Consider the following 15,802-nt stretch of genomic DNA (forward strand, 5'->3'; position numbering starts at 1 on the left):
TTTCTGACTCAGGGGTCAGCTGTCAAGTGGAAAGTGATACCTATAACATCACTGCTTCTCAGAGGAGAAAAACTAAGAGGATTCTGAAGTGGAAGAACAAAATAAAAAATGCCTAAATCATACCCTGAAACTAACTGGCATATTGGATCTTGTGAACTAGCTGTTCAATGAAGATCTTAGATGACCAAGAAATATCCTAAATATATATTCAACAGTCCCACAAAGCTGATTTTACCTCCCCAAGAGGATTTAACAAAGGTTTTCTGCATGGTTTTCTGCATTGTTAATCCATGCCTTTGAGTTCTTTTGTGTCTTAAGTATCTTCTGACATAGAGAAGAAAAAATTTCATACTATATCTAATATTCACATTATACATGTAGTATCTTTTCTACAAAGAAACACATTAAATTTTGTTTACTTTTAAAATGAAATCTCATTTAAAAATAAATGTATGAAATAAATTTTATTTATTTAGTGGGCAGGACTATCAATAGACATGAGTCATACTTAAGGTTTGTTTTAGGTTTCTTTGATGTTATTCTGGAGTGAAAGGGATAAGCTAAGGGTTTTAGTTTCTTTTGTAAACAATGGGAATCAGAACAGAAGACATCTGTATCTTCCTCTTGTAAATCTTATGGTTTCCTACTATACTAATCCAGAAACATGTATTACAATTATATGGAGCAAGTTTTGAGAAGGAACTTTTATCTATTGCAGAGATACACTGGAATCCACCTAAAGCTGTCTTTAACCTTTCTCCACCTCCTCTAATCTAGGCATTAATCAGCCTCTAGAGTTCCATTCTTTCTAGGTCTTAACAAGTGGGGGCTGACAGTAATGAATGTAATTAGATATACTAATTCTTGCCAAGGTGTTAATCAGGTAACTTGTTATCATGTCCTTAGGTAACAAATACTCTTCATCTCTTCAGAACAAGTTATCATACTATCACCACCATTCTTTGGTTCTCTTCCCTTTCCCTCCCCCACCCCCTAACTAAAAGCCATGGCATATAAACATTTTAAAACTTAATTTTTTTTTTTGTTTTTTCACAGCTTTCTTAAAGGTTTTAAAAAAATTCAGTCATTAGCTTAAAAAAAAAGAAGTGTTTACTTTTTTCCCTCTCTTTTCATCCCTGCCCCTCCCCTTCACTTCCTTTTTTTTTTTTCTGATTCACCTAGCACATGTGTTACAGGCAAAGCACAGCTTGCTATGCGTACTAAGGAAAAATATAAATATATAAAGGATTACTTTCAGGCTCCAGGGTTCAATGTAAAAGACTGCCCTAGTGACTGTTTAAGACAGGTAGTCGAAGTGAAAATGGAAGCAATTACCTGGACTATTCAGGCAGAAGAATTGAGTTGGGTCTGTTCTTTCTTGAATGATCTAGATAACTGCTTCCATTTTCACTTCCTTTTGACAGTGGAGGCCTGGTTATCAAGAGTTCTCTTAGCAAATAGCCCTGTACCAAGGGAAACATAAGTCTTGGTAAATTGGTTCAGTAATTCAGGGGAGAAAAATCCTGATTTGTCCTCAGTTGGTCTGATCATCCAAGTGAAAGTGAGATTGCTTATTTTTGCCTGAATGATCCAGATAATTGTCTCTTCTCCATCTACTAAACTATGGAGACCTAGCCTCAGGGTAGTTATAAACTTTAGAGGAAGGGTAGGACAGGGACCATAAATTTGGGAAAGGGAATTGTGGAGGGGCTGCTGGTACTGAAGACTACTGAGGCAATCAAGGGTATGTTTCATGCTCTTGCCTCCATCATAGCTGGCTAGTGATAGTTGCAGGGGTCCTCAAACCTGCGGGCCAGATGCAGCAGCTGAGGACGATTATCCCCCTCACTCAGGGTTATGAAGTTTCTTTATTTAAAGGCCCACAAAACAAAGTTTTTGTTTTTACTGTAGTCCGGCCCTCCAACAGTCTGAGGGACAGTGAACAGCCCCCTATTTAAAAAGTTTGAGGGAACCCTGGTAGGGATCAGAATCCAGCTCTCTTGATTACCAGGTGGAGTGTTCTTTCCACCATACCATAGTGCCAAATAACAAACATTTCAGAATTTATGGGACAATTCCAAAACAGTACTTAGAGGAAAATTTATTGCTCCAAATGCATATATTAGTAAGGGGGGGGGAGAATAATAATCAATGAAGTCTGCAATTTAGAGTGGAAAGTTCAGGTAGGGTTGTGGTGGGGAGATATTCAGAATGCTAAGTTGTAGAATGCCTTGGATGCCAAGTTTGGGAGGTAAAATGTTTTCATCTTTATAATGGGGAGTCATTGATGATTTCTGAACAGTGAAAAAGCAAAAAAAATGGAGTTTTAAGAAAATTAATTTGGCAGTGGTATAAAGGAAAAGAAGGAGGCAACTAGGTAACTCAGTGGAAAGAGCATTGGATCTGGAGACAGGAAGTCCTGAGTTCAAATCTAGCCTTAGATACTTCCTAGCTATATGATCCTGGGCAAGTTACTTAAAGTCTCTTTGCCTTAATTTATTGGAGAAGGAAATTGCAAATCATTCCAGCAATTTTGCCATGGGGTCATGAAGAGTTGGACAGGTATGAACAATTGAACTGGGGAGAGAATGGATTCAAGAAGACCAGATAGAGGGCCATTGAAATAATTCAGGATTAGGTTGATGTGGAGGAGGAGTAAGGTTGTGGCAGGGAAAGGCAGGAAAGAGATGTAAGAGACAAAAAAAAAAAAAAAAAAAAAAAAAAAAAAAGAATGGATAGGCGTACTTACTGGACCATATTTTGGGGGATATTCCAACGGGAATTCCAAAGGGAGCCAGAGAAAATTCAGTGTGGGTGACTGAAAAAACCATGGTATCATTAACCAGATAATAAATTTGGATTGGGTCATGTAGTACACTGAATTTGAGAATAAAATAGTATGTTCTAGAAAAGGCCAAATGGCATATGTGGGATTGTGATTTAAGTTGTTAACTGTGGTATAATAGAAAGAAAAACCCAGGTTTGTGTTAGTTCTGCTATTTGCTATACAATCATATATGTTCAAAATCTTCTCTGGAACTCTGTTTTCTCAATGTAAAAATGAAAAGATTACATTGACTGATTTTAAAGGTTTCTTCTACCTCTAAATCCTATGACTAGTCCATAGGAAAGATTCTTGCCCACCCCTTAGCTTGGAATTTAAAGCCCTTCACATTTTATCTCCAAACTGCTTTTTCAACTTATTATCCAACTTCTGCGATCTCTTGTTACAATCAGCTGGAGCTGTCCTCAGAATATGTTATCTTCATTTCCTCATGATCTTTTTTCTCCGTGTTCAAATCATACCTAAGCCTGCCTCCTTCATTAAGATTTCCCCAACCATATAAGTCCACATTGTTCATTGTTTGAAGTCCCCTTATCCGAAGTTGTTTGGGTGAAGATGAGAAGTCAGGGAGAGGGATTGCTTAATAATATGCTGTTTTGGAAAAAAAAGAAAGGGAAAAATATGCTTTCGTCTGTATTCAGATAAAATCAGTTCTTCCTCTGGAGGTATAACATCAGGTGTTTCTCTGGAGTTGGCATCATGAATACTTTGGGATTGTCTTGGATCACTGTATTGCTAAGAATTAGCTAAATCATTCACAATATTGTTGGTATTGTAGATCAAAATAGTCGATGACATTTTATTTTTTGTCTCATAAATTCAGTTCCTAGTGTCATTTATTGGTTTATTGGTAATGATGTTTTTGCTTTCAAATTTATTAGTTTTTCTTTTGATTTTGGGGATTTCTATTTTGTTATTTAATTGTAGATAGATTTTTTCTTTAGCTTTTTTTTTTTTAGTTGCATAACAATTATTAGATCTATTCTTTTTTTTCTATTTATGTATGTGTTCATAGACATATATTTCCTCCTTAGTTAATTCATTATTGTCATTATCTTTAATAAAATTATTGATATTAAAAATAACAATATGCTGTTTTGTGGGGGTTTTCTTGGTTTCACATGTATACATATTCTTTACCCAACTAGATTGTAAACTGCTTTAGGGCTGAAACTTTTTCTTGTTTCATTTCTCCTCATCTACTGTAGACTAGACTTGTTGAGGAAGGGCAAATTTGCAACCCTCGAGATAAACCATTGAACCTGCAATTAGGAAAGTGAATGAATGAATGACCCAGTCCATTTTTAAAGCTAGATCAGCTCCATTAGTTTCAGTTGGTTATGGAAGTTTCAGTATATGACAGGTCTAAGGTTGTCAGGTCTGTAATGAAACTTCACTGGGATAAAATAGAGGACCAAAGGAATGAAGAGTTGAATTCATATGGACATATTTCAGGACCAAGAAGACAATCAAGCCAGTGTCCCCATGATGACAGCTCACAAAAACAAATGGCAGTGGAGAATGAGGACTTCAGGTTTTGCCTGGATGTAATTAATTCAATGGGATTTGGCTAGAATTAGACCCAGCTTTGGCTAGAGAACTAGCTTGTTTCAGCATTTCCTTGTGAGCTTTGTATGAAAATTTTCCAATTATTTCCTGATAATTGTTTTGTCTTCCCAAATTGACTGCAAACTTCTTCTAGGCTGGGATCCTATTGTCCAAAGATTTTCTCACCTTTAAACAATTGGCACATCCCTAAAATTGTTTACATTTTGTAATATTGTATTTTTGTTTGTATTTTTGTAATTTGCATTATAATTTACAATAGTTGCTATTTTAGAGGAATGATGTTGTGAATTAATCCTATTGTAAAGCAAACTAAAAGTTTTTTGATGAATATTTGTTAAATTTCTTGAATCTTCCTCTAATTCATCTTTTTATGTGAATCTGTATTTTCACATATAGGTTTGTTTATATTAAAATACATGGGTAGACTGTAACAGTAATAAATATGAATAATGGATATCTGATCAATCCTCCTTAGCCTCTTCTAACCATGTGTATATCCCAAACAGTAATTACCAAAGCTATCTAGTGCTAACTAAGAAATAGAAAGGTAAATCAATGGAACAAAATAGACATACACTTTACAGCAGAAAATAAATATAATGAACTTGTATTTGAAGAATTCATTATTTGGTTTATTATTTGGTTTTTTTAAAAACCTGTTGGGAAAACTGGAAAGTAGTATGCAGAAACTGGTCATAGAACAATACTTTACTTCATTTACCAAGATAAGGTCAAAATGAATATATCACCTAGAACTAGATATATAAAAAAGATTTTATAAGAAAATTAGAAGAACATGAAACATATTACTTATCAGATTTGTGAATAAATAATTTGTGAATAATTTATGATTTATGAATAATCAAGAGATAGAAAGCAAAGTTAGATTACATTTAGCAAAGTTAGATTACATTAAATTAAAAAGGTTGGTATAAAATAAATGTAGTCAAAATAAAAAAGAAAGCAGAAATTTGGGGGGAAATTTTATAGACAGTTTCTCAGATAAAGATCTCATGTCTCAAATATATATTTGAACATAAATATAATGGGAACATAAATATAAATAAAACATAAATATAACATAAATATAACATAATATAAATATAATAAATAAAATGAACACAAATATATATTTGAACATAAAGAACATTCTCCAGCTGATAAATGGTCAAAGGATATGAACAGGCAATTTTTCAATGGAGAAATCAAAACAATTTATATCATATGAAAAAATTCTCTAAGTCATTGATTAGAAAAATGCAAATTAAAACCTTGAATATCATTAAGTGGCAAATGTTGGAAGGCATGTGAAAAAATTGGGACACTTGTTCATTGTTAGTGGAGTTCTGAACTTATCCAATCATCTTAGAGAGCAATCTGGAATTATACCCCAAAAACTTACTAAACTGCTTATACTTTTCAACCCAGTAATATCACTTTCCTTTATATTCTCTACATTCTGGTCTTATCATACTAGAACTAAATCTAGTTTGCCTTATTTAAAGTGCAAAAAACTATGATTTGCTCATGGGTTATATAAAGACATGGCTGGTTAGCTATAGTTTGCTGACTCTTGTTTTGCCAGTCTACTGGCTATTAGCTATTATTTATTCTTCAGATTTGTTATTCCATCTCCCATTTCCATGCATTCTCACAAGCTATCCATTTTGTCTATATCTAATTGTTGACAAGACAATTAATAAGGCAAATTTATTATACTGGTGACAATGTGGACTATACTGGAATTCTGGTAAGAGATTAAAGCTGGATATTTCTAGATTTGGAAATTATTCACATAAATATTATAACTAAATTATTAGAAGCTAATGAGACCACTCTTTTCTTAATTGATTTGTCTTTTCCTTTAATGTTTAGTTCAATCATCATTTCTTTTATGAAATCTTCCCTCCCATTTGCTATTGCTTTCTCTGCTCCACATATTATTTCATATTTCCTTCTTTGTTTACATGCTGTATCTTCCTAGTTCCCAGTAAAATATAGGTTCTTTGAGAGGAAGTTAGATGGTACAGTGGATAGATCACTGGGCCTGAAGTGAGGAAGACTTGTGTTCAAATAAGTGTTCAGACATTTATTAGCTATGATTCTGAGCAAGTCATTTAACTTCTGTTTGCCTCTACTTCTTCAACCAAGAGCTCATAACACCTACCTACCTTGTGAGATTCAAATGAGATATTTGTAAAGTGCTTAGTACAGTGTACATAGTAGATGCTTAATAAACGCTCATTCCTTTACTTTTCTTTTTGAAAGGCAATTGTTTTCCATTTTTTCTTTGAAACACTAGCATCTAACAGAGTAACTTGTAAATAAAATATACAAATAAGTTATATTTTACAGATTTACTAGGAAATAATTGATAGAGAGAAGAGACTAGAATTAAGATGGGTTGAGAAAGTATGCCTGTAGAAGTTGGGGTTTTAGTTGGGACTTGGAGAAAACCAGGAAAGGCAAGAGGTAAAGCTGAGGAAAAGGGAGAGAATAGCAGTGTGGGTCAGCTAGAGAAAATTCCCAGAGCTGAAAGATGGAGGGTTCTGTTTGTGGGAACAGGCAGGTGGCCAATATCTGTGCATTTAAGAGTATGTATTGAGTAATAAGATATAAGAAAACTGGAAAAGTAGAAAGGAGATAGATCATGAAGGCCTTTGAATGCCAAGTAGAGGATTTTATATTTTATTTTTGGGGTGATAGTCATTGGAGTCTATTGAGTAACTATCTAAACCAAAGTGTTTTGAGGAAAGCATATATATATATATATATATATATATATATATATTCAAAACAATTAAAAGCTAGTGGGATTTTTTTTGTTAGGTAGTTAAGGAGGGGGCACTAATAATGGATCAAGAAAGTTTTGTGAGGATTGATGGTGATTGAATTATATCTCAAAAGAAGTGATAGGATTCTATGAAGTGGAGTTGTGGAGGAAGTCCATTCAAGGTATTGGGGACAATCTAAGAAATGGGTTGTCTTATGTGAGGAAGACAAAGAAGCCCATTGTACTAGGCCAAAGTGGTGCTGGAAGAGGAATGAGTTGTAATGAGGTTGTAGAAGGCTTTACAAACAAGAGGATATTTTCTTGCCAATATGGCTTCCTAAGTAGCAGGAAAAATACTCTACTCCACCCCACCGCAACCCATATCCATCAAAGCAAAACTCTGAAGTCTGCACCAGACAAAATGACGATGAAGAAATTCAATGAGAAATTACAGCAAATTATATCTTCCATTCCAGAACTGCACAAAAGTCTGCTAGGAGCCCAGAGACAATAGGAAAGGAAGTTCCTCAAACAAGAAAAGCACAAGCATGATCAAAGAAAGGACTTTTCCTGCAAGGAAAGGTATTGGGAAGTGGCTAGAACAAGGATAATGATGTCCCCACAGAGAGGCCCAAGATGGGAACCTTGAAAACCCAGGAAACCATGTAGTGACTAGCCCAGCTTATTATTTGAAGTGCACAGCCCTTAGACCAGGACAGCTCAGACACAGGGACTCTGAGATCCTAATACTGTCCTGAGATGCCAGAGAGGCATTGTTCTGAGCTTCAAAAATCTCAGAGGGGGAGAAATTAATTTTAAGAGGTAGAGGTAGTTCAAGAACTGACAGGAACTAAGGAAAGAAAAAGCAGGTACCACATCCTTTCCCAAAGTCAGACAAAGGGAGAAGGCTTTCACTGACACAAAGCCTTATTTAATTCAGTAACTTTAAAAGCTGAAGAGATGAGTAAGTTAAAGAAAACACCATGTAGTAGTAAAAAATATTGTAATCTAGCTCCACAACAACTGCAAACATAAATCCAAAGGGAAAAAACTATAAGAAATGAAGTAAGAAATTTATTGAAAACAAGAATAGAGCATATAGAAATTAATGACTCCATGAGACAGCAAGAAATATTGGAACAAAATAAAAAAATTAACAAAAATAGAAAAAATTGTAAAAGAGCTGATTAAAAAAACAAAATGGAAATCAGATCAAGCAGAGATGCTTAAGAATAAGAATTAAGGGATTCCTAAAAACAATGATTTATTTTTAAAAAAGGATAGATACTATAGTTTAAGAAATCATAAAGGAAAACTGTACAGATATATTAGTTTCAAAGGACAAAGTAAAGAAAGAAGGACTCTATTGATCATGTCCTAAAAGAAATTCCCTAAGAAAAAGTCCAAGCAATGTCATAGCCAAAATATAGAACTTCCACATCAAAGAAAAAATACTATTGGCATCTAGAAAAAAGAAATTCAAGTATAAAAGAACTACAGTCAGAATTACACAAGAATTGGTACTTTCTATGAAAAAACTGAGGAAGGTCAAAATATAATATACCAAAAAAGAAGAGATTGACTTTCAGTCAAGATACCCTGAAAAGCTGTATATAATGGAGAATGGGGGTGGGATTGGGAAATAGATCTTTTAGGTAGAGATGACTTTCAAATATTTCTAATGAAAAGACCAGAACTGAGTAGAGACTTTTAAATACAAAAACAAAGATCCAGAGAAATCTAAAAAGGTAAATTTATTTGAACATTGTAAAGACATATATGATGACTTAGTGCTTACATTCTAATAGAGGGATAAAAAACAGGAATCCCTTAAAAACCTTAATAACTTCAAAGGATATTGAGGAAAACACATTAAGAAAAACAGGTCTTTGGGGCCAAGTATGGTAGGATTGGTTCTGAGCTGATATTTTAAGAGGGAGAAATGAAAGGAGAGTAAAAGAAGAACTATACTTATGTAGAAAGGAGAAAATAGGATGAAACTTTGCTACTGCTCATAACTGGGCTGAATGAGAAAAAAAATAAACAAACATGGAGATATGGGTGGAGGAATGGATATCAAATGAATCTTACTCTTTTGTGAAATAGAAAGTAATTGAGAAGTGGTTAAAAAAATAAGAGCAGAGATCTTCCCCAAGAGAAAACACACACACACACACACACACACACACACACACACACCCCTCCCCAAATACACACATACTCAAGAGTTTGTTGCAGAAATAAGTCAAACGCAGTTGGGAAACAACAAACTTAGGGAGGAAGAATAATACTGGGGAGGAAATAGCCAAAGTAAAAAACTTCCTAGACCGAAAGGAGTGATGAAAAGGGGAAAATAAAACAATCAGAATCTAAGGGAATTGCTTAGATTGCATGTTATACAATTAGGGGATGGCTGAACAAACTAGATATGAATGTAATAGAATATTATTTTATCATGATAAATAATGAAAGATAATTTTAGAAAATCCTTGGTAGTATGAAGTGAGCAGAATCAGGATAATTTATACAAGGTAAATGACTTTGTAAAGAAAAAAACAACTTTGAAAGCCTTAAGAATTCTGTTCAAAACATTGACCAACCATTTCTTTAGAGGACATATGAGAAAACATGCTACTCATTTCCTCACAGAAGTGATGCACACAACATACATTTTTAGATATGGCCACTGCATGGGTTTACTTTGCATCATTATGCTTATTTGTTAAAAAGTGTTTTCCCCCCTTCATTAATGTGTTGAAGAATGAGAACAGATATATTAGCATTTGTGATGCAAAAAATGAGGAGTATTATATATTTTTAAAAGTACAACAGATAATAGAAGAGAGTTCAAAAGTTATACAAGCTGGGTAGTTTTGAAAGTATTGTGTGGAATTTCCTATTCTTGAAAAAAGAAATAAGAAAAAAAGAAATCCAAAAAGCAAATGGTATGAATGGAGATATACAGTTTCTTTCAGAATTTCTTTCTTTGCTCTGGTATGCACATAGTGCTTTAAGGTATGCAAAGCAAATTATTATTTCATTTTATCTTCATCACAACTCTGGGAGGTTGGGACTATTATTATCACCATTTTACAAATAAGGCAGGCAGAGGTTAAGGGACCTGTCCAAGGTGGCACAGCAAGTTTTCCTCAACTCCAAATTGCTGCATAACCAGTTGCCTAGGTTTAGAAAGATGAGAACTGAGAAAAGACTATCAAGATATGGTAGCTAACAGATCAATGGTAACTTTGGAGACAATGATTTCAATGGGGTAAGGTCAGAAGTTAGACTGCAAAGGATTGAGAAGAGGAAATGAGTCAATAAGTGTGTAAACAGCTTTTTTCTCAGTGTTTGCTTAAGAAAGGGAGAAACATATGACAATAGAGGTAGGTAGGGTCTAATAAGGAATGTTTAAAGGATTGAGAGTTTGGATATATTTAAGTTAGTAGAGAAGGAATTAGTAGATAGGGATAGATGAAAAGTTAGAAAAGGAGGAGGAGTAGGAAGAGGAGAATTGAACCAGAGATGATGGAAGGGGTTGGATCAAGGGACAAAGTAGGGAGTTGGCCTTGGCAAGGGAAGGGCTACTAAAATGTCGACTCTTTTTTAGTACAGCATCCAAAAAAGTTCCAGCTTCAAGAAAATTCTCCATTAAGGCTTTTGTCTATTGGACAGTAGTGTTTAATACGTGCTTAAAGGAAAGTTATAGAAATTTTATTTACTTGAATGTTTTATATGACTACCCTATCACCCCCTGCTTGACTTGGACAATGAAGACCTAGTCTTCCGGGAATTCCGACCGGGGCTAAGACAATCTCAGCCTTTGAAAACTCAACCCAAGTGACCAAGGTCCAGTCTACCTGCAGACAGAGAGACTACAATTCCCAGCATGCCCATCGACTCAGTCGCTCCAGAGCCTGGGAAGAAGTGAGGCTGGGGTGGAGTCTGTGCAGTGAAGTCATAAAGCCCCTGGGAGGGGGAGGGGATGGTAGAAGGGAGGGGAAAATAGTAGGAGGAATAGGGGCGAGGGAAGGTAGTTGGTGCTGATGCAGGATGGCAGCGCCCGTAGGAGCCTCTGAGATCTGAGAGGAGCAGAGACTCTGGGTGCCCTTTGGAGACATCCCCTCCCTCACTTGCAGTAGCCTCCCCAGGCCTGCAGTACCAGAGAGGGAGGGAAAGGGGACTGGGGAGGGGGGAGAAGGGGCAGATTTGTAGCCTGGCCCGGGGGTTGGGGCAGGAGGGGTTGAATGCTTTGCTCTGTTTCCATTTCTCGGGAACTGCCAAGCCTGAAGAGTTCGCAATGACCTGCTAAAAAGTACGCGCGCTGGACCCCGTCGGGCCGCACTGGGACGTGGCTCGGCTGCTGGCCGGATATTTCCCACCCCTAGCTCCAGTGACCCTCCTGTCCCCCTTACCCCACCCACCCCATCCCCCCTGCCAGCCCTTGCCCTCGCCCACAGCCGGCTGCGATGGCGGACCCCTCTGAATGCAGCATCAAAGTGATGTGCCGGTTCCGGCCTCTGAATGAAGCGGAGATCCTCAGAGGGGACAAATTCATCCCCAAATTTAAAGGAGATGAGACGGTGGTCATAGGGGTAAGTTTCGGTTGGATTTCCCCCTTTTCTTTCCTCTTGTCCCTCACTTTTCCCCTCCCCCCGACGGGAGATGCTCCCATCATCTCTTCTGACATTCCTGCCCGCCAGTTTCTCGCGGCCGGAACTGAGGAGAAACAGGTCACCCCCCGGCCACCCGCACTACCCCTCCTCAGCCAGCCTCATTGTTCCCTCCACGGCCCTCGGGGGCAAGCAGCAGGGCAGGGTTGGGAGGAGGGATGGGGAGGGAGGTGGGCAGAGAGTAGCTCTCGCGGTCGCCATTGTTCCCCGCTTAGGGCTGGGGGGCGCTCAGGGGAAACATAGCGGGGGGCCAGAGCTGGACCCCATTGTTCCCCTGCCCGGCCCCAGCTGTATGAACCCTTAGACAGATGTTGGAGGGGGATGGGCGGACCGAGATTTACTTGTGCCCCCCACCTTTAAAAATAAGTATTAAATTCCCCTCCGCGCTTATTATCCAAACATGTATGTATTAGTTAGCACTTCTTCAGGGAGAAGAAAATAGAGGGACACAAATGGGTTGGAGGATTTGAAATCCCATCCGCGGTGTAAAACGCGGCTCCCTGATGTCTTTCACCTTGATCACAGCAGGGTGAGCTGAGGAACAGCACTGAGGTAGTGCTGGAGGCGCAGCCGGGAAGGTCAGGTGTCTTTCCCCCCACTCCTCCCCTCAGTCAAGGGGTGGTCCCTCTGCTGCTAGGAGGCGGGGAACGGAGAGGAATGAGGGAGGATAGTGCATGCTCCCCATCCCTCCCCCTCCCGCTTTCCCCTCTTTCCCCCTTTTCTTTATTCCCGGAGGCCAGGGGTGTGCCCCGAGTGAAGGGAAGGTTTGCGGTGAGCAGTTAAAGAAAGGATGCTAGAGGTGACGAGGATGCAACCAACCTCCCTCCCCGACTGGAAAGTGCAGAAGTTACTTTCTGCTGCGCGTCCTTTCTTCCCTCTCCAATTTAGATCTTTCACTCTTTCAAGAGTCCTGACTCCTGGGGGAAGAAGATGATAGTATGACTACTTTTGGATCAAGGAATAAAAGAGAACCCAGTCTGCCATTCCTGTGATCATTTTGTCTGTCCCTCCACTCATTCCCACAATGCTTGTTCCCAGGGTGTCTGATTCTGCTCCCTTTGTACTCCCAGGGAAGGGACTGGAATTGATCGAACCTTTCAGTCTCCATTGACACGTTCTTGGCAGCTTTCTCTAGATTGCTGGTGCAGCTTCCCAGCATTGATTAAGCTGATGTCATCCCGATCACTGAGCATGCTCTCTCTCTGACTCTCCCTCCCCCACCATACACACCGGTTCCCCCACCCAACCACCCGCAAATTGCTGATGTATTTAGGTCGATTGGCAGATAACAATATACCGAGGAGGTACTAGGAAGGTGGCTGTCATTGTCAGTCCTGGGGAACCAGAGGAGGAAATATGAGATGGTGGCTATGTTGCTCCATCTCCTAAAGAGATGATGGCTTTCTGTGCCGCAGTCCCTGCAAATAGGGCTTCATATGTTTCTTCATATGTTTCTCACTTGCAGGATAGGGTCTATCTATACTTGAAGGAAGATGGAGACCAGCTTCTCATAGAGGATAGTCTTGACTTCTGTCCCCATTTGTTCCCTTTCCCCTTCTTTTCAACTACTCATAAAACTGTGTGACCTTAGTGGGAAAGAATCTGTGGTTGAACATTCTTAGAATGTATCTGCCATGGAGCAGGTCGGGAAAGATATTTTAGTCTTTATTTTTTTTTGGGGGGGAGGAAAATAAACGATTATCAGATATTTATTAAAACTGTTCAAGGAGAAATATTATACAGTAATTCTTGGCTGTTTGACTTTTAATATTCCTTTGGCAAGGGTACAAAACTTGCCATCCCTTAAGTTTCTACCTCTGCTGCAAAATTAAAGCTGATTTATGTATCTTTCTTTGTAATTGTTATTTACAAAGTTCTTCCTTACTGTAATCCTAGGAGAGGAGGTAGTAACAGTTATTTTTCCCATTTTAAATAAGAAACTTAACTCGCTGAGAAAAGTAGTTACTTACCCATAGTCAAATAACTAGTGTCACAGCTGGAATTCAACTACCCAATAACTCTAGAGTTCTTTCCACTACAATAAGAAGAAGCTCTGGAGTAGAAAGAGTGCCACACTTAGAATTAGGAGAGTTCTGAGTCTGTAGCCTTCTTTCAGGGCTATTTAAGTGTGTGACCTTAGGCAATTTACATAACTTCTTTGAATCCTATTTTCCTCTTCTGTAAAATGAACACCATAACACAAGCATATAAGCTGACCTCACAGGATTTTTACTTGAATCATATGAGGTGACATATTTAAAGTTATTTTGTAAACCTTCAAGTATCAATTGTTATTAATCCATGATGTCTTTGTATATTGCATCCATCCCATAGTCCAACCCATACCTCAGTTTTAGTCTTCTCTACTATATCCAGCCAAGCAGGCATCCATTTTATGCTTGAAAATTTCCAAGGATGAGAAACTCACTAGGTAGCTCATTTTCCTTTTGGACATGTCTAATTGAATAAAAATCTTCCTTTTGGGGGAGGTTAAATGATTTATTTTCTCAGGGTTATACTGATATGTGGCAGAATCCAAATTCAAATTGAGGTGTAATTCCAAGCCCATTGTTCTTTCTGAAACACATTATTCTCTCTGTAACAAGCTTATTGAAATTATTAAGAATTGAATTGTGTTTCTTTTTGAAACAATTTGATCTTGGACTAAGGATTAGTCATAGAAATTGCCAGACCCTTTCACTTGGGGTCTGGAGATATTTTAGGGTCAGATCAGTCAGTGGATCATTATATGCTCATTAATGCAAATATGCCAATCAACATTAATTTTAATAAGTCAGAAGGTACTCTAGATGGAATGAAGTACAATAATTGATAATAATCACTGAAATATATGTTTTCAAAATGCTTTATATTCCTGATCACGTCTAATACTTATTACAATCCTGTAATAAAAGAGTGTTAAGTCAGTTTACAGATGAGGAAACTGAGACTCAGGTGAAGTGTCTTCTTCCAGGTTGAGGTAAGTGACAGAAGATAGATTGGAATCTAGATCTCTTTGAACCAAATTTTAGCCCTTGTTATATAGTCTTTTAAGAGATCCTTTTAGCTGCTTTTGTAAATGTAGAGTTGGGGATAAGGAAGAACAGATAGCCCCCATAAAGGAAGAGGAGTATTTGAGTACAATTCTGGAATTCTTTACAGTGGAATGAATTTTTACACATCCTGGATAATGAGTGATTATTATCTATTCTATAGTAATGGCTCTCTAGACCATCTTAATCAAAAAGTATAACTTCTAGATTACATCATAACTGAAAACAAGTTCAACACACTTATTTTATTAACTATTGTATGTAAGGTTCCACATGTCACTTGACCTTTCTGGGTTTCAGCTTTCCCCATTTTTTTTAGAATTAGTGTTTTGGATTAGATAAGATCCTGATGTTCCTTTCAGGCCTACTGTGATGGACTCGATAGTATAATGTACAATAACCTGTCTAATAATGCTTTTTTAAAAGGACTGACCAGAGTTTTGGTACTTAATACATTCTGGTTACTATTGACTATATTTTTGCCAGTAATACTTCATTAGAAATGGGAGAGGAGCGGTGAGGTAGCAGATTCTTGTCTTATGGGTCAAGGAATGACTTGTCATACTGGAACTCTTCCCACAACTCAATTCATTTTATATAATTAAAGGAAATCAAATTTCTGGCAGGCTCTAGACATATTTTGTATGCTGAGTAGATCCGTGGATTGCATCTGAATTTTTTTAGAGCTAGCAGACAGCTTCAGTGTCTATGCAGCCATGAGGAAACCTTCTGTCTAGAAATTCACTCCTTTGTTTTTCTGGAGTGGTGATAGTGGTAGTGGTGTGTGTATGTAAGGTTGCAGGGGGTGCAATGAGAAGGAAGAGAAGGATGATATAGGAGCTACAACTACCAAATTATGTTGGCTGTTACGAAGGAACAAAAGTGAGTA

At 37.6% G+C, this 15,802-nt stretch overlaps 1 protein-coding gene across 3 annotated transcripts in view; it reads left to right on the plus strand.

Annotated features, from left to right (window-relative positions):
- Positions 1 to 11,198: 11,198 nt before the first annotated feature.
- The window catches only part of KIF5C (kinesin family member 5C), a 188,654-nt gene continuing 184,050 nt past the window's right edge, over positions 11,199 to 15,802 (plus strand). For 2 of the 3 annotated variants that reach the window (XR_004233044.1, XM_031960049.1), the window contains exon 1: positions 11,657 to 11,782. Coding sequence is in view for 2 of the 3 variants with exons in the window: in XM_031960049.1 (XP_031815909.1) it covers positions 11,657 to 11,782 (126 nt within the window). In the remaining variant the exon portion in view is untranslated. Of the gene's footprint in view, positions 11,783 to 15,802 lie in introns of all 3 variants that reach the window. The other variant, XM_031960048.1, reaches the window with a different exon arrangement.

Source organism: Sarcophilus harrisii, chromosome 3 (assembly GCF_902635505.1).
Source record: "Sarcophilus harrisii chromosome 3, mSarHar1.11, whole genome shotgun sequence".
Lineage (NCBI taxonomy): Eukaryota > Metazoa > Chordata > Mammalia > Dasyuromorphia > Dasyuridae > Sarcophilus > Sarcophilus harrisii.